The 20175-nt window shown below is 36.5% G+C and overlaps 1 protein-coding gene across 1 annotated transcript in view; it reads right to left on the bottom strand.

The window, feature by feature from the left end:
• Positions 1-2917: 2917 nt before the first annotated feature.
• Positions 2918-20175, bottom strand: part of LOC114041924 (vomeronasal type-2 receptor 26-like) — a 42388-nt gene continuing 25130 nt past the window's right edge. Inside the window, 8 exon segments of the mRNA XM_027860608.1 lie at positions 2918-3003; positions 3006-3881; positions 13754-13877; positions 14902-15129; positions 18023-18052; positions 19182-19275; positions 19688-19767; positions 19881-20009. Coding sequence (XP_027716409.1) covers positions 2918-3003; positions 3006-3881; positions 13754-13877; positions 14902-15129; positions 18023-18052; positions 19182-19275; positions 19688-19767; positions 19881-20009 — 1647 coding nt within the window.

The following is a 20175-nucleotide window of genomic DNA, read 5'->3' as shown; positions in this document are numbered from 1 at the left end:
AAGCCCAAAGACATCAAGGGTGTAAATGAAAAAAACATTGAAGAAATGTGATCTAACCGTACCATATTTCAAACTGTTTTATAAAGCAGTACTTATAAAAACAAACTGGTACTAGCTAAGAAGTAGAGTAGTGGATCAGAAAAATAGATTAGGTATAAATTACATTGTGGTAAATGACCATAGTCATCTGGTATATGATAAACCAGAAGATGCAGACTTTTGGAATAGAAACTCATTATTAAAAAAAAAAACTTCTGGCAAAACTGGGAAACAGTATAACAGAAACGACATATAGACCATCATCCCACAGTGTATACCAAGATAAGGTCAAAATCAGTACATGATTTACACATAAAGGGTGATAATATAAGCAAATTAAGAGAGCATAGAATAGTTTATCTGTCTGATCCATGGCTAAGGGAAGAATGTAGGACCAAAGAAAATATAGAGAGCATTACAAAATGTAAAATAGATAATTTTGATTATATAAAATTAAGTAGTTTTTCACAAGCAAAACCAATGCACCAAAACTATGAGGAAAGCAGAAAACTGGGGGAAATTTTTGCAACAAGTATCTCTGATAAAGTCCTCATTTCTCAAATATATAGAGAACTGAGTCTAATTTATAAAAATATAAGTCATTCCCCAATTGATAATTGGTGAAAGGATATGAACAGGCAGTTTCCAGGCAGAGAAATTAAATCTGTCTATAGTGATATTTTAAAAAAATGCTCTAAATCATTATTGATTAGAGAAAAGCAAATTAAAAGAACTCTGAGGTACCATCTCAAAACCATCAAATTGACTTATATGATAAAAAAGTAAAATGATGGATGTTAGAGGGGATATGAGAAAACTGGGACACTAATGCACTCTTGGTGGAGTTGTGAACTGACTCAACCATTCTGGAGAGCAATATGAAACTATGCCCAATGGGTCCAAACTATGCACATACTTACATCCAGCAATGCCATTGCTCAATCTATATCTCAAAGACATCAAAGGGGAGAAAAGACCTATTGGTAAAAAAAAAAATATTTATAACATCTCTTTATGTGGTGGTTACGTAGTGGAAATTGAGGGGATGCCCATCAATTGGGGAAGGCTAAACAAGCTGTGACATATGATTGCAATGGAATATTAGTGTGCTATAGGAAATGACAAGTATAAGGATTTCAGAAAAACCTGGACATACATGAACTGATACAAAGTGAAATGAACAGAACCAGGAGAACATTATACACAGTAACAACAATATTGCTCAATAAAGAACTGTGGATGACTTAGCTATTCTCAGCAAAACAATGATCCAAGACTAATGATGAAGTATAGTATTCACCTTCAGAGAAAGAAATGATATTGTTTGAATAAAAACCGAAGCATACTATTTTCACTTTCTTTCCTTCTTTTTTTTATTCCATTCTTCTTGTAGAAATGATATGGAATTATTTTACATGATTCCCATATATAACCAATATCTGATTGCTTACAGTCTTAGGAAGAGAGGTGGGGAGGGTGAAAAGAAAAAAATAGAATTTGGAACTCAAAACAAAAAAAATGTTAAAAAATTTTGTTTTAACATGTAATTGAGGGAAAAAATAAAATACATGTTTAAATGTAAATAAGATCTGGAGATCTATTTGAAAGTATGTCCAAAAGGGATATAAAAAATGTGAATGTCCTTTGACTAAGAAATATTACTACTATGTACATACCACAAACTGATCAAAGTAAGATTTAACAATATAAATGATAAACTTGCAGGAACAAAAATGATTACATTGAGATAAAGCAGTTGCAGTTCATGAATATGAGTAGAATGCTTGTGTCAGCAAGCTGAAAAGCAATGATTGTCTCCTTTTACAGGAGAGATTGAGTTGAGGAACAGATCATGTGAATTGAGGAACTGAGAAGTTGTAGCATTGGAGGGAACATCAATAGTTATGTTGAAATCAAATATGGTTAGAGCAGAAATTATAGTGCAGAGAAAAAAACTGTGAGTCAGACACTGGATTCAGTTTTGGAGAGGAAATGTTCCAGTTGAAGGTAACATTATACAAAGGCCAGGAAAATCTGGATTGGCTGCCTGATTTCGTATAACATAAGCATTAAATATAGAGAAAGAGTTTAATGCCAGATATTCTGGCATTAAATAGATATTGGCAGAAACTATTTTGAAACATCCACTCCAAAAAATGAATTAAGTGATGGAAGAGGGGAGGGAAACATGATAGAAAGTGTCACCTGTACTAGAAAGAATAATGAAAGAAGGAGTTTGGGGCAGCTAGGTGGCACAGTGGATAGAACACCAGCCCTGAATTCAGGAGGACCTGAGTTCAAATCCAGCTTCAGACACATAATAACATTTACTAGCTGTGTGACCCCAGGCAAGTCACTTAACCCCATTGCCTAGCCAAAAAAAAAAAAAAAAAGGAGTTTCATCTGGTGAGAGGTGGGTCTCAGTGAATTCTAGAACATGAAAGGAGTGAAAAGACTTAGGATGAAGCAGGCATTCCAAAAAGCATAGTGTAAGTAGGGATAAAGTTTTAGTAGGACATTGGTGGGAGGTTTGAGGTAAAGGGGAATGAGGAAGGAGATGCATGATATTGATGGGGAGTTACTATTTGGAATATGGGTGTTCAGTACAACTGGAATTGTTTAAATCCAAGAAGGCAGTGGTGTCTAAGACATTTTATTAGTCTGGACAGCACATTAGTGATGTCTGCTCAAAGAGACAGGTGATTAGAAATATAACTTATTCCTCAATCCTGACTTTATGGTAAGTTGTGTTTACAAATCTTGGGAATGCCCAGGACAGGCCCAAAAAGGAGGAAGTACAGTATAGAATTCTGAAATCCTGGAAAGAAGGCAAAAGGTGGAATGTCCCAGGGTACCTGCCATATTGATATGCTTATTCTTAAAACTGAATATGACTCTGATAGAAATTAGCAGTCAATTATGCAGAATGGTTCTGGCCCCTGTTATCTGCTTTATTCTTTATATTTCCTGAGTATTTCTGTCTGGCCTAAGCAGAATGATGTAACAGTTGGGGATAAAGATGCAGCTCAGTAACCCAGCACTGGATGCCAGGATGGAGAAGATTTCCACAGTAACCATGGCCTTGCCCTTGGTGCTCTGGTATGTGGGGAGGAAGGAAACCCACACACTGCAGAACACCAACATGCTGAATGTGATGAACTTGGCTTCATTGAAGGTGTCAGGAAGGTTCCTGGCCAGGAAAGCCACTGTAAAGCTACATAGTGATAGGAATCCCAAGTAGCCCAGGACAGAGTAGAAGGCAAAGTCAGAGCCCTCATTGCACCCAATGATGATCTGACCTGGTTCAGAGTGGGTATCTCTGTCTGGGAAAGGGGAAGAGATTCCCAACCAGATGCCACAGAGAATCACTTGAATCCCAGAACAGATAACGACAATAGAGTTGGACGCTCTGGATTGCACCCACATTCTACCCCTGCTGCCTGGTGTTGTAAACCTGAAAGCCAAGACTACCATAGTGGTTTTGGCCAAAATGGAGGATACAGCTACTGTGAACACAATCCCAAAGGTCGTTTGTCTAAGGAGGCAGGTGGCTGAAGTAGGACGGCCAATGAAGAACAAGGAGCAAAGGAAATAGAAGTTGAGGGAGATGAGGAGAGTATAGCTGAGAGCCTGGTTGTTGGCTTTCACTATGGGTGTGTCTTGAAACATCACAAATATACAGAGAACCAGAGATGTCATTAGAGAAAAAGAAAGAGCTACACAGATTAGAGCCATCCCTAAAGGTTCTGAAAAATCCAGGAAAGTTACAACCTTGGGGAGGCATGTATTTCTTTCCTTATTTGGATATGCATCTCCTGGGCACTTCACACAATGCTTCATGTCTGCAAGGGACAAACAACTTCTTAGGATGTTAGATTCAGCAAATTATCCCCATCCCCAGGCACAGAAAACAGGAACAATTGTTCAAGGTAATATTTCTTACTTCACAAGGCGTTGTATTTTTTTCTTTTCTGGAAGATGGCAAGTGATAAGCAACCTAGTACCCAATCCAGACTCACTCTAATTATAATAATTATCAATTAAAATGCTATCAACAGTTGAGTCATTTTATTTTAATAATTTCAGCCAGCTTTCAAAAGTAGTCCCGCCAATTCACAGCTGCATCAGTGATATACTAGAGCACCAATTTTGCCACAACTTCTCAAGCACTGGATATTCCTAAATTTGAAAGTTTGATGGTGTTGAGGTGAAATCTCTGTGGTGTTTTGATGTGCATTTCTCTTATTATTGGTGATTTTGAATATTCTTTCATATGGTTGCTAATAGTTTGCAAATCTATTGTGAACCATTTGATCATCTTTTTTCATTTATGTATTGAGCAATGATTTTTGCTTGCCCATAGATGTCTATGCATACACAGATGCATATATATACTTATATGTATGTAGATGTGTGTATAAATGCATTTATGTGTGTAAGAATATATGTATGTATGTATGCAGTGGTATTAAACTCAAATAGAAACAGATCCCTGTAGGCAACATATGGACTTAGAAAGCCACAAATTGCCATTATTTATGAAGTATAATATTTTTGTTTATTTTCTTAAACATTTCCCAATTTTTACATTTGAACCTGATTCTGGCCATACTAGGGAGTTTGTCAGGTTGCACGCAGCCCAAGGTCAATGAGTCTGACGCTGCTGATGTGTACTATATTCTTATCGAAGAAATGAATTCAATACAAATATTTTCCTCTTTATCCACTTCCCTTAATATTCTAAATAGGAGGCTGAAGTTCATTTTGTGAATGCTTGCTCTCTTTTCACCTCCGCCTCTTGGATTCTCCCTCTTTCAAGACAGCAATCAAATCCTATATTCAAAATTCAGAAAGCACTTTATATTTCAAGCAGCTTCTTTTTCCTTCTTCTCTGAGTTTACTTTCATCTGTTCTGCATATATACATATATATATATATATTTACAGTTACTTATACATTTTCTTCCCCTTATAATATGACTTCCTTGACTACAGGGATAGATTTTGCCTTTCTTTATATCGGCAGCATTTAGTACAATGCCTGGAATATAGTAACCTATGGATAAATGTTTGTAATCTCACTGATGGACTTGTCTATAACAGAATCTGTCTTTCCCTCCAAAGCCTCTACACCTTGCCCATATCACTGCCATATTGTTTTGTGTGATATAAATGGATGTTTCAGCACAACAAAAGGATGAGTAGCCAAGGCCTAATGCAACCCAGGAGCCAGGTCCAGAGGTCATCTTTCAAAGAATCCCCAATCTCCTTTCATTCACTTCCATGTTCTGAAAAGCATCTGTTTCAAGGGCCAAATGCACCTCTATAACTGAGGAATAGATATCGCCTATCCCCCCCAATACTTGATTTTATCCTTGCCTCTGGGATAACTGGTATCTTCCCTTGTTCCATTTTGTCCTGTGCCACCAATACCCACTCAAGTCCCTGAGTACCTACCACAAAGGAAAAATTCTTCCTTTTTGTGACTGAGGTGAAATGTAAGAAAGAAATTGCAATTACTTTTAGCCATATTGGAGAATGACTGAAAGCTTCCTTACTCCAATTTCTCACTTAAGAAAAATTTCCCCATTGATCCATTAATCATCCACAGGTGGTTTGTTCCCCACCCGATGTAGATGATACTTCCAACACTAAAATTCTCTGATTCTATAAGCCTGTAACAACCTTAGTATGTTTGGTAGTGTAAAATAATTTGTGAAGAGAGGCAAAGAACAATTCTAATATGTTATCTTTCACTTGTAATTTACATTGGTTTAAGTTTGATTTTTTTTCACAATTGGAGTGTGACTTTTACATGTTCTCTACATATAATAGGGTATTATACCAGTGGGGTTCATAATAAATGAGACAAATAACCCAGCCCACACTGATTCTGATAAGGACAAGGTCTTCTCTGACACATTTCTTAGAGAGAACACAGAGACACTTGATTGGTGATATACTTCCCTTTCTAGATGATTTATCAAAATGTCAATCAGAGGTTCCCAAAGTGAGTGATACCACTCCCTCTAGGGTGCTAAAATGATCCAGGGCAGTGTTAGTAGCCTCAGGTGCAATTAGGGATGTTGAGGAAAAATAAGGGGGCAGTGGAAGCATAAGGAAAGAAGAGAAGAAAATTTTGAAAAACCATTTGTACATGTTTCATTTATTGTGTAACAGAGTTAAATTTATAGTGATTATATTATAATTTTCCAAATAAAGACAAAGAATGCAAGGTATAACCTATCAGTAGTCAAGTCTGCTGACAGGTATTTTTTTCTTTTAAAAATATATTTTGAGTTTTCAACATTCAATTTAAGTTCTAAATTTTCACCCCCTGCCTCCCCTCCCCTCCCCAAGACTCCATGTTAATCTGATATAGGCTGTACATATACATTCATATTAAACCTATTTTCACATTAGCCATGTTGAAAAGAAGAATTAGAACCAGTGGGAGGAACCACAAGAAAGAAGAAATGAGAGAGAGAGAGAGAGAGAGAGAGAGATCAAATAGTACAAATAGTATGTGTCAATGTCTATTTACACTCCATGGTTATTTTTCTGAGTGTGGATAACATTTTACATCATGAGTCTTTTGGAGTTGTCTTAGATCCTTTCATTGGTCAGAAGAGGTAAGTCTATCAAAGTTAGCCATCACATAGTGTTGCTGTTACTTTGTTCAATGTTCTCCTGGTTCTACTCACTTCACTCAGCATCAGCCCATACAAGTCTTTCCAGGTTTTTCTGAAGTCAGCCTGCTCATCATTTCTTTTGGAACAATAGTATTCCATCACATTCATGTACCACAACTTGTTCAACTATTCCCCAATTGATGAGGATCCCCTCAATTTCTAATTCTTTGTTACCACAAAAAACTGCTCTAAATATTTTTGTACAAGTGGGTCCTTTTCCCATTTTTATGATTTCTTTGTGACACAGACCTAAAAGTGGTATTGCTGGGTCAAAGGGTAGGCACAGTTTTATATGCCCTTTGGGCATTGCTCCAAATTGTTCTCCAGAATGGTTGGATCAGTTCACAACTGCATCAAGGATGTATTAGTGTTCCAATTTTCCCATGTCTTCTCTGATATTTACCATGTTCATGTTTTGTCATGTCAATTGGTTAAGTATGATGGTGTACCTCAGAGTTGGTTTCATTTGCATTTCTCCAAATAACAATGATTTAGAGCTTTTTTCTCAAGGCTATAGATGGCTTTAATTTCTTTATCTAAAAACTGTTCATATTTTTGACCATTTATCAATTGGGGAATGACTTGTATTCTTATAATTTTGACATGGTTCTCTATGTGTTTTAGAAATGAGCCCTTTATCAGAGACACTGGCTGTAAAAATTGTTTCCCAGCTTTCTGCTTACCTTCTAATTTTGGTTGCATTGGCTTTGTTTGTCCAAAACCTGTTTAATTTAATGTAATCAAAATTATCCATTTTGCATTTCATAATGTTCTCAATCTCTTATTTGGTCATAAATTCTTCCCTTCTCCATAGATCTGACAGGTAAACTATTCCTTACCCTCCTAATTTGCTTATGGTATCATCCCTTATGTCTAAATCATGAACCTATTTTGACTTTATCTTGGTATATGGTCTAAGATTTGATGTATGCCTGGTTTCTGCCATACTTTTTCCGGTTTTCCCAGCAGTTTTTGTTAAATAGTCAGTTCTTATCCCAGAAGCTGGTGTCCTTGGGTTTATCAAACAGATTGCTCTAGTCATTGACTACTGTGTCTCATATACCTAACCTATTCCACTGATCCACCACTTCTTAGCCTGTACCAAGTAGTTTTGATGATTGATGCTTTATAATACAATTTAAGATCTGGTATGGCTAGGCCACCTTCTCTTGCATTTCTTTTCACTAATTTCCTTGATATTCTGTAACTTTTGCTCTTCCAGATGAATTTTGTTATTATTTTTTCTAGCTCTATAAAACAATTTGGTGTTTTATTGATGTGGCACTGAATAAGTAAATTGATTTAGGTAAAATTGTCATTTTTATTATATTAGCTTGACCTCCCCTTGAGCAACTGATTTTTTTTTCAATTATTTAGATTTGACTTCATTTGTGTGAAAAGTGTTTTGTAATTATGTTCAATTAGTACCTGGGTTTGTCTTGGCAGGTAGACCCCCAAACATATTGTACTGTTTAAAGTAATTTTAAATGGAACTTTTCTTTTTATCTCTTGCTCTTGAGCTTTGTTAGTAATATAGAAATGCCAATGATTTATGTGGGTTCATTTTATAGCCTGCAACTTAGCTAAAGTTGTTTATTATTTCAAGTAGTTTTTTAGTTGCTTATCTACTATTCCCTAAGTATACCATCATATCATCAGCAAAGAGTGATACTTTTGTTTCTTTATTGACTGTTCTAATTTCTTCAATTTCTTTTTATTCTCTTATTGCTAAAGCTAATATTTCCAGTACAATATTGAATAACAATGGTGATAATGGACATACTTGTTTCATCCCTGATCTTATTGGAAGTACTTCTAGCTTATCTCTATTACATATAATGCTTGCTGATGATTTTAGATAGATGCTACGTATCATTTGAAGGAAGACTCCATGTATTCCAGTGCTCTCTAGTATTTTTCTTAATAGGAATGGGTGCTGTATTTCTGTCAAAAGTTTTTTTCTGCATTAATTGAGAGGATCATATGATTTCTGTTAGTTTTGATGTTGATATGGTCAATTATGCTGATAGTTTTCCTAATATTGAACCAGCCCTGCATTCCTGGTATAAATCCCACCTGGTCATAGTGTATTATCTTCATGATAAGTTGCTGTAATCTCTTTGCTAATATTTTATTTACAAATTTTGCATAGATATTCATTAGGGAAATTGATCTATACTTTTTGTTTTCTGTTTTGGCTCTTCCTGGTTTAGGTATGAGTGCCATATTTGTATCACAAAAAGAATTTGATAGGACTTTATCTATTTTCTCAGATAGTTTATATGGTATTGGAATTAATTATTCTTTGAATGTTTGGTAGAATTCGCTTGTAAATCCATCTGGTCCTGGAGATTTTTTCTTAGGGAGTTCATTGTCTTGTTCAATTTCTTTTTCTGAAAGGAAGTTATATAAGTATTTTATTTCCTCTTCTGATAATCTGGGCAACTTATATTTTTAAAGAATCATCCGTTTTACTAAGATTGTCAGATTTATTGGCAGACAGTTGGACAAAATAGCTCCTAATTATTGTTTTAATTTCCTCTTCACTGATGTATTCAACCTTTTCATTTTTGATACTTGTAATTTAGTTTTCTTCTTTCTTTTTTTTAATCAAGTTAACCAAAGGCTTGTTCATTTTATTGTTTTTTTTTTCATAAAACCAGCTCTTAGTTTTATTTATTAGTTCAATAATTTTCTTAATTTTAATTTTATTAATCTCTCCTCTGGTTTTCAATATTTCTAGTTTAGTATTTAATTGGGGATTTTTAATTTGTTCTTTTTCTAGCTTTTTCAGTTTCATGCCCAATTAATTGATCTCATCTTACTCTGTTTTATTCATGTAAGCATGTAGAGACATAAAATTTCTCCTAAGAACCGCTTTGGCTGTATCTCATAAGTTTTGGTATGTTGTCTCATTATTGTCATTCTCTTGGATGAAGTTATTGATCATTTCTGTGATTTGTTGTTTGACCCACTCATTCTTTAGGATCAGATTGTTTCATTTTCAATTTATAATCTATCTTTCCATGGACCTTTATTACATGTAATTTTAATTTCATCATGATTTGAAAAGGATGCATTTAATATTTCTGCCTTTCTGCATTGGATGGTGAGGTTTTTATGCCCTAGTACAACATCAATTCTTGTGTAGGTGCCATGTACCACTGTGAAAAAGTTTTTTCCCCTTTCTATCCACATTCAATTTTCTCCGGAAGTCTACTAGGTCTAACTTTTGTAAGATTCTATTCACCTCCTTAACTTCTTTCTTGTTTATTTTGTGGTTAGATTAATCTAGTTCTGAGAAGAGGAGGGTGAGGTCCCCCACTAGTATAATTTTTTTATGTCTATTTCTTCCTGTAACTCCCTGAACTTCTCCTCTAAGAATTTGGATGCTATACCATTTGGTGCATATATGTTTAGTAATGATATTACTTCACTGTCTATAGTGCCTTTTAGCAGGATGTAGTTTCCTTCCTTATCTCTTTTAATGAGATCTATTTTTGCTTTTGCTTTGTCTGAGATCAATATTGCTACTCCTGCTTTTTTTTTTACTTCAGCTGAAGCATAATATATTCTACTCCAGCCTTTTATCTTAACCCTGTGCATATCCCTCTCTTTCAAATGTGTTTCTTATAAGCAGCATATTGTAGAATTATGCTTTTAAATTCACTCTGCTACCTGCTTCCATTTTATGGGAGAGTTGATCCCTTTCACATTCACAGTTATGATTATTAACTGTATCTTTTTTTCATTCTATTTTCCCCAGTTTATGTTTTTCTCTCCTTTCTCCACTTTCTTCCTCACTCGTTTTGCTTCTGACCATCACCACCTCCCTCAATGTCCACTCCCTTCTATCAGCACCTCTCCCTTTTCTTTCCCTTTTCCCCTACTACATCTTACCTCCCCTCTGCCCTCCATTCTATCAATCCCTTCCCTTTTCTTCCTTCTTTCCCCTCCCAATTCCCATAGGGTAAGATAGATTTCCATACCCAGTTGAGTGTGTGTGTTATTCCCTCTTTGAGACAAATCCAATGGGAATAAGGTTCAAACAATACTTGCCTCCCTCTCTTCTTTCCCTCTACTGTAATAGGTCTTTGTGCCATTTCATGTGATGTAATTTACCCTTTTCTGCCTCCTCCTTTCCTCTTTTCTCAGTACAATTTTTTCCACCCCTTAGCTGATTTTTTATCATCTCATCAACTTATGAGATGATAAAATCAATTTACATCCACATCCTCTGTCTAAATACATATATATATATATATACACACATATATATCTATATCCCTTCTAAATGTAATAATAAAGATACAGTTCTCAAGAGTTACAAGTATCCTCCTTCCATGTAGGGATTAACCTTATTGAATAACATGCTTTTTTTCTTTTATTGTTTACCTTTTTATGCTTCTCTTGAGTCTTATATTTGAAGATTAAATTTTCTGTTCAGCTCTGGTCTTTTCATCAGGAATGTTTGAAAGTCCTCTATTTCATTGGATGTCTATCTCCTCCCCTGAAAGATTATGTTCAATTTTGTTGGGTAGTTGATCCTTGGTTGTAATTCAAGCTCCTTTGCCTTATGGAATATCATGTTCCAAATCCTGCAATCCTTTAATATAGAAGTTGTGTAATCCTGTGTAATCCTGACACAATATTTTAATTTTTTTCTTTCTGTCTGCTTGCAATATTTTCTTCTTGACCTGATAATCCTGGAATCTGGTTACAATATTCTTTGGTTTCCATTTTGGGATCTCTTTCAGAGTTGATAGGTGGATTCTTTTGATGACTGTTTTAACCTCTGCTTCTAAGACCTAAGGGCAATTTTCCTTGATAATTTCTTGAAATATGCTGTCCAGGTTCTTTTTTGATCATGGCTTTCAGGTAAACCAACAATTCTCAGATTATCTCTCCTGGATCTATTTTCCAGGTCAGTTATTTTTCCGATGATGTATTTTATATTTTTTTCTATTTTTTTAATTCTATTGATTTTGTCTGACTGATTCTTAGTATCTCATGGTGTCGTTAGCTTCTACATGCCCAATTCTAAGTTTTAATGAGTTGTTTGCTTCAGTTACCTTTTGTGCCTCCTTTTCCATTTGGCCAAATCTACTTTTTAAGGAGATATTTTCCTCTGTGGACTTTTCCAATTTGGCCAATTGTATTTTTTAAGGAATTGTTTTCTACGGTCAATTTTTGTCCTTCCTTTTCCAAGCTGTTGACTCTTTCTTGCATAACTCATTTCTTTTCTCAATTTTTCTTCTACTTCTCCTATTTGACTTTTAAAATCCTTCTTGGGCTCTTCCAAGAAGGCTTTTTGTGCTTTAGATCAGTTTATATTAGCCTTTGAGGTTTCAGATGTAGGTATATTGACAGTGTTGTCCTCTTCTGAATTTGGATTTTGATCATCCCTGTCCCCATAGAAAGAATCTATGATCAGTGTCTGTTTCTGCTTTTTGCTCATGATGTTTGCCTAACTCCTGACTCTTAAAGCTGAGCTTTCCTGGTGGAGCACAGGGGGCACTGTCCCAAGCTTCTTGTTCAGGAGGTGAGAGGCCTTGGCCACTGGCTATGTGTGCTGTAGCCTTAAGTGCTGGCAGCTGGAAGCTGTAGGGATCTGGCATCTTACCTGGTGCTGAGGTGGGGTACCAGTGGGGGTGTCTGGAGTATGCTGAGACCAGGTGGGGTTTTTCTCTGTTCCCCCAGGGCTTCACTGAAGCTCACAGGTTGGGAAGGGGGGATCTGGCCACTGGAGGATGCCAGCTCACCTGGGGCTGCACTGAAACATGGGGAGGTTTAGTTGCTGTAAGATGCCTGCTTGCCAGTACAAGTGGTGTTTCTCCAATCTGGAGTTTGCTGGTTCCTTGGCTGTGCCAAGGCATTCAGGGGCCTGGTGTTGGTGCTTTCCTGCTCCACCACCGTGGGGCTCAGAATCTCCCACTGGTTTGCTGAGGTGGGGCTTGCTGATGGCATGCTAGGACATGTCTGGTCCTGGATTGTGGTCCCTTTTGACTAGAGTGACAGAGATTTTTCCCATTAATCCCCCAAGCCTCCCAGGCTAATAGAATGCTCCTCCTATTTTTCTGCTAACTCTGCTGTTCCACGATATTTCCTGGTGCTATATTGCCTGGTTTTTTTGAGGTTAATAAGGGAGAGTAAGAGTGACTTACTGCTTATTTCGACCATTTTGGATCCCAGAAGTCCCAACCTTGCAGACAGGTCTTAACAAGGAGGTGTTGGCAGGCAAGCATGTCACATATTGTCAGGAAGTTCAGCATGCATTGGTAGGCATATGTGCTTGTAATGACTTATTTACAATACTATATAGTTACATGATGTAATATTGCATCATTAACATTTCATTGCAGGAAAATAAAACTAAAAATGGACAATAAATTATTGAATTTAAAATGTCATTTTATAAATTATGTATTTTGAAATAACAAAAATTTCAAAAAAAATAAAATATGAAAGTAGATTTCCAGGGGGATGCTGAGTAACTTTTAAAGGGGACAGTAGGCCATAAAAATCTGGGAAACTCTGCTTTAAAATATAGCAAGACATAGGGATAACATCCAGAATGGGTACACATTTCTTCTGGGAATAATTCTTCAAAACCTACATTAGTCTAGTGTCTTCTAGTGAATGATGCACATAAGATGTGCATAAATTCAGCTCCCAGACATCACAAAAATTTTGCATAGCACAAACTTCTCCACACTCCAGCTAATTATCCCACTGCATTTGAAACCATAACAAGACCATATAAATATGTTCTACAAAGAGATAGGGCAAGATAGTTTTTTTTAATTTATAGGTTTCGTTTTGCATAGTAAAATCATATTGGACACCATATTCTAACCATTTGTTCAAGCCACTTGTCCTCATCCCAGAACTTTCCTTTAACTCAGCTTGTTCCTGTATATCCTAATTGTTCAGGCAGTGATGGAATTGTATGTGATCCTATAGCAAAATACCAATTTATTTTGCCCAGTAAGTATAGGAGGAAAATGACTTGCAGACACTTACTCGTCTGATTGGAGATCTCCCCCTCAGGGCACAGAGAACAGTTGAAACAGCAGATGGGCTGTCCCTCCAGTGGGGTTTGCCTGAATCCAGGACCACAGCTCTCACTGCAGGTGGCACAAGGAATCTAGTGACAAGGGAGTAAAATGCATGATGGCTCTGGAAATTAACAGGACAGAGGATGGTGTATCATGATCAAATGGAGAATGATATTGATTTCTGGCAAAGAAAACTTATTCTGTAAGATAAATATGAGAATTGTTCATACATCAATAGAATATGGGTAGAAGGAGCACAGGACTGGGCTGAAAACAGAGACGTAGATGCTAGTCCTATTTCTGTCAGGTGCTGTGGAAAACTGGTTGAACCTTTTAAACATTGTGGACATTAATCATTTGTGAAAGAAGGAATTTGAACAAAATGCTATCCCAGAGTCCTTACTTATCTAGCATTTTGTAATTCTCATTTGTAATTCAACTATGTCTTTTTAATGGTTATGGTACAAATTACTGAAGGAAATATAAGTGATTGACTTAACATATATTTAGTCAGTCTGCCTGTAGGATGCAGGACACAGATAACTCAAAGAGGAGACTTACTTCATTGTTCTCTTTAATGGAAAAGGGAAATTCCATTGTCCTAAGGAGAAATAACTTGTTGGGTTCAGAAATGCAATGAGTTTCAGAAATTAGATGTCAAACTCACTATTCAACTCCACAGAGGTATAGTCCTTGGATGATTTAATGTAACTTTCCCTGAATTAAGATGAACAGTTGGGAGTCATCCACAAAAAAATGCCAGATAGTTGACAAAAACACTGGTTTTGGGATCAGAGGAAACCGGGCCAGTAGTAACCTTTGTATGTCTCAGTTTCTTATTTCTGTCAAATGACATGGCTGAGCAAGATTGACTTTAAGGTCAATAAAGCTTGATTTTAGCTATGTCTCCAATGGAGCTAATGATCTCAAGTTTAAAATCACCTGACAGATTGCTTATTTGTCTTTTTTTTTTTCACCAGAAGTTTTCAGAGGGAAAAGAAATCTGCCCAGGGAGGATTTTCTACCTGAAAAATGGGATGTGGAGTGAGCGAAGCAGGGTAAATTTTGTTCTCATGATTAGATAATCTGGTTGATATCAGAGTTGTTCCTGACCTCATAATATGTAAAGCCCCACACTATGGTCTCCTCATTAATGGTGAAATCGTGGCCAGGCTCAGCCTGGGGGATAAACTGTCCGACTTTCACCAGAGCTTCAACATCCACATCGAAGGTTACATAGTTCAGGATGTTATATTGAGCCTCAGGGTTTCTATTCTCATCCATAAAAACCTGGTCACCAGCACTGTTGTTAAACTGGATATTCTTTAGAAATGAATGGAGCTATAAGAGAAGAGAAATCTCAATCAATGCCTGGTGCCTGAGGTCAGTCAACGCTTAGAAGGAAAATTTGTGAGTTGTTTGGAAGTCAGTACATAGGCAACAAGATTTTATTAAATATATATTATAGATTGGGCACTATGAGAAGAAATGAAAATCCAAAGGACGATAAAAGCCGTTGCTATTAAGGAGAGAACTTAACTGGAGAGAAAAGAAGCAGATAAACAAAAACATAGGTAGTCCCCAGAAGCTTTTTCCAGCTCCCATGCTTCCGTATGTGTCAGGTTCCTGAAGAAGGCTATATCTTCCCCTCAAGCTTTCAGGCATTTGGCTGATCTTGCTTTCTCTCTCCACTGCCATCAGTTTTAGCTTCTTCCCCATTTTATCATGCTCTCCCAAAAGTTAATCACCAGTGATTAGTGCCACATTTCATTTAACCTATTAACATTGATCAAAGTTATAGCAGGAATAGCTGTTACAAAGCCTTTCCCCCTAAAATAGCTGTGGTGCTATAATTGCCATCTATCACTTCAATCCTTAGGAAATGGTGTTTCATACTTAAAGCATCTGCATCCTATTTATACCAGCACTGTTCAGTCCTGCTGCCTTGGAAACTCTGCCTCCTCTCTATTTGACACATCTTGCTCTGAAAACTGCAATCAAATTATCACTACTATTATACTAAAGGTCTACTCAATATACCATCCTATTATTCTACTCACCACTCCTGTGACTTCTCAGAATAAAAGGGGACAGCCTTTACCGGTTTTTTGGACTTTGCCACCTGGTCTTACCTGACTAACTGCACCCCACCCACACTGGCCTTCCCATGGTTCTGTCTCATATTAACAAGTCAGTTCCCTTGTGTCAGTACGAACCCTTGCTTTGAATTTGTCAAACTGCAGGTGTCACTTATTATGATAGCCAGATGTATCTGTTCTTTTAAAGAAGACACTTGTGAGCCTCACATTCTGGAATTTCAGTCACTGGGATAATGTGGAGGAGGGAAGACATTTTGACAATATTTGGGTCATTCTCCAAAGTCAACTTCATCCCTCCATAATAAAGGCTGTGTTGTCTCTATCCAAACACAAATTCAAGTGATATATTATGACAGTATATGGAGACTTCAAACCCAATGTTGATTTCTTCCAAATTCCCTGGGTTCATTCCGATACATTTTTTCTTCATATTTTCCTGAATTACCCATATAAAAGCTTGACCTAACTGTCATTCTTCTCAGATATGGGCAGATAATATTGCCAGTATTGGAGCCAATATCTTCTACTTGTTCATTTCTGTGATATTTGTGCAGGTATTGCTTATGCTCAGGTCTCTAGATTCAATCAACTCCAGCTACTTTTGTTGTTACAGTTTATTTTGCGAATTTCTTGGAATAAGAGATTTTCTGACTAGATCCCGTCATTGGTTTCCAGAACATGACAGATGATAGCCCCATTTCATTCTGCCCTACTTGGACCAGTTCTGAGTCAGTGTCTTCAGTCTAAGGCAGTGTGATATAGTTGACAAAGTGCTTAGTATCAAATAAGGAAGCCCTGGATTGATGTCCTGTCTCAAACACTAACTAGCTCTGTCATCCTGGGTAACCTTATCCACCTTTCTCAGGCTCAGTTGCCTCATCTCTTAACATTAGGATAATAATAGAAAATAATTCTCATGATTCTTATGAGGATGAAATGAAATAATGCATTGGAAGTGCTTTGTACTTCTTGACATACTACACAAAATCGGGTCATTATAATTATTCTGATTAATAAGGCTTAGTAAGGGAATAGCAAGCCAGAGATTGTCCAGATAAGAATAACCATCATTGTGAGGCCTGTTTACAACTTGATATACAAGAGTGGTTTAGATAGAACTGGGAATGATCATTCTAAGAAAAGAAGGCTTAGAGGAGCCGTGATGGCTCTTTTCATGTACTTTATGAACTTTCATGTGGAAGAAGAATTGGATTTCTATCTGACTCCAGAGCACATACTTAGGAACATAGAATCAAAGGTAAATAGATTTGATTTGGTGCAAGAGGCAGCACCTAGCCATAGGAATGCTTTGTTGTTTTATTATTATTATTGTTTTTATGGAATAACATAAGCATTCCTATGAAATAATACACTAAAAAAGATGATTGCATGTGAACCAGCAAATCCCCATTGTGTAAAACTTGCTATTCCATTTAAATATGTAATAAAGTTATTATGTAAACTTCCCTTTTTCCCCTCACTGCAGCTACCATTTGACTACCATTTGACTACCATTGACTACCATTGACTACCATTAGACAAAAATAATATATATATAAGTAAATATATGTACCTCTATATACACATATGTATGCATATATATAGATGTATCTGTATATACACACATACATACACACATATATGTAAAATTATTGTATACATTCATCTACTTGCCAGTTTTTTCTGTGGATGTAGATAATATTTTTTCTATATATTTTAAAGTTAATTTGGGTATTTATAATAGTCAAAATGACTTATTTGCTCAAAATCATTCTAAAAACAATATTACTGTTGCTGTATACAATGTTCTCTTGGTTCTGATTATTTCACTCTTCATTATTTCATGCAAGTCTTTCCATGTTTTTTGAGGATTATTGAGCTCATCATTTCTTATAGCACAGTAGTATCCCATCACAATCATATACCACAGTTTGTTTGGCCATTCCCAAATTGATAGGCACCTCTGCAATTTCCAATTCTTTGCCACCACAAAGAGAGGTTATATAAACAGTTTAGACCATGAAGGTTCTTTTCCTTTTTCCCCTAATCATCTTTGGGAATTGAACTAGTAGGGGTATTGCTTGGTCAAAGGGTATAGGTGGTTTAATAACTCTTTGAGCATAATTCCAGATTGCTCTCCAAAATGGTTGGATCAATTCATTACTCTACCATAAACAAACAGAACTCTTCATTAAAGGAATGGAGCAGACATATGTTTGTGAAGCATGAATTTCTCAGTGTGAGACAGGACTGATATACTTTGCTATCCATACTGCAAAGAAAATACAGTAAGAGGGGAGAGGGTCAAGGTGTGGATGATAAAGGAAATAAGAGGTTGTCTGAAAATACTGTATATATTGGAAGAAGAAAATTCAAAAACCTTGAAGATAAAGAGATAAATCATCAGGAAAAACAGTAAAAGCAGAAATATGGCCTCCAGGTCTGGTAAATGAGGTCAGACATCTATTAAGAAATACTGTAAAATAAATGGAAAAGATCAAACGGTTGAGACAGAGGAATCTATGGAATGAAGATCATAGAACCACAACACATTGTTCTTTAGTGGTTTAAGAGAGAAATGAGAAATTAGAAGAGCACAATTTATGGCCTGCCTAGCAACAATAATGAGCAGTATAATAGAAAAACTGGAATCTGCAGTGGCAAGCTTCACCAAAAAAAATCAAAAGAACAAACAATAGATTAGGAATACAAATACATAGAAGCAAAGGACACCCCAGAAGAAAAGAAACAAAAACAATATCATGTATAAAATATGTGTTTACAACATAAATAAAACATACTGATCTTGAAGGGAGGATGCATAGAGACAGCCCAATGTTCCAGAAGATTATTATAGGACAAAAAGAAATCTTAACACTATAATGATGGAAATAATAGAAGAGAACTTCCCAGAATTTCTAAATGTAGAAAATTAACTTCCAATTGAATTAAGTCTCAGATTTTTTCCAGAGAAGACACCAAGGCTGCAAACGCCAAGATACATAGTGGTAAATTTAATAATTAAATTCAGAAACAAATTCTGTGAGCCCTCAGGAAGAAAGACGTTCAAATACAAAGGAAATAAAATTCTAATAATGGAAGACTATTCTTCTCCCCTGCCTTGAAAAGCAGGAGGGAATGGAATAATGAGTACCGAAGAGCAACGAAGCCCACAGTGACCCATCCTTCAAATTTGAGCTGAAACACTGGGAAAAGGTCGACATTCAATGAGAGCTTGAGATATTTATAGAAAGAAAACTAAAACTGAAAAGATTTGTTGCTTCTCAAACACACCAAACGACAGAAAGGCAGGAACGGTGAATAAATGCAGTGGGCAGGGACAGCAAAGTAACAGAGGCACAAAGCAGGACCAGTGAGGGACTCCTTTCTAGAAGTACACATGGAAAAAGGGTGAGGGTAGAAATATGGTAGAGGTATCAGTTAAGAAGCAGACAGTGGAGTTATAGACAGAACTTGGTAATACCCTGTCTAGACGTGAGTGCTTCTATGCTAAGACTACATTACAACATGTAAGGACACATAAAATGGGAAAACATGTTGGGAGATAGAGGAGTGTGTGATGTACCAGAGTCCAATCAAGGGCTTGTAAGGAGGGGAAATGATCTCATTTGGTAATTTAGAAAGACAATTCATGATAGGGGAGTCAGTGAGAAGAAGGAGGGGGAACACTTGAAAAGAGGAGAGAAAAAGATGCATTACATTGGAGGTGAAAGTAGGTTCCACTGATAAAAGCTTGTATGGTTCAAGAGAGATGGTTGGTGAGGGAAATGGGATCTTACACTGTATGAGTCCTGGGGGACTTGGTGCTTGACAGGTCTACTTGTCCTGGGAGGGGGAGAGTTGGAATGCCAGGGGGCAGCTGGCGGATGAAAGAGAGGGAGAGTGTCTGCACAGAGAAGAGATTTCTAGGCACAAGTAGATAACATGTTCAAAAAGAAAGGGTATAGATGAGTGGTGGGTAAGAGGCCCTACCGTGGAGTAGTTTCTTTTCCGACACCTGTAATAATTGGTAGTGTTCTGTGAGTGAGGTGCAATGGAAAAGAGGATAAATGGAGGTAAAACCAAGAAGGCCACTGTAAAAAAGTACCCAAAGGCCAGAGCCTAGAACAAATGCCTAAAATATTTGAAAGCATGAAGCATAAAGAAAAAAAGAGATAGTTATTGAAATCATGAATGAGAATGAAAGGTCTAGTGTTGATAGAAAGTGAAGATGAATTTTGGAGAGAGTGAGAATTTTTTGAAAAGGGCCATAAAAATGAAATATGAA

The sequence above is a fragment of the Vombatus ursinus genome, unplaced genomic scaffold (assembly GCF_900497805.2).
Source record: "Vombatus ursinus unplaced genomic scaffold, bare-nosed wombat genome assembly UNPS02014210.1, whole genome shotgun sequence".
NCBI classification, from domain to species: Eukaryota; Metazoa; Chordata; class Mammalia; order Diprotodontia; family Vombatidae; genus Vombatus; species Vombatus ursinus.
The sequence above is the reverse complement of the archived record's forward strand: the minus strand, read 5'-3'. Positions and strand labels throughout refer to the sequence as shown.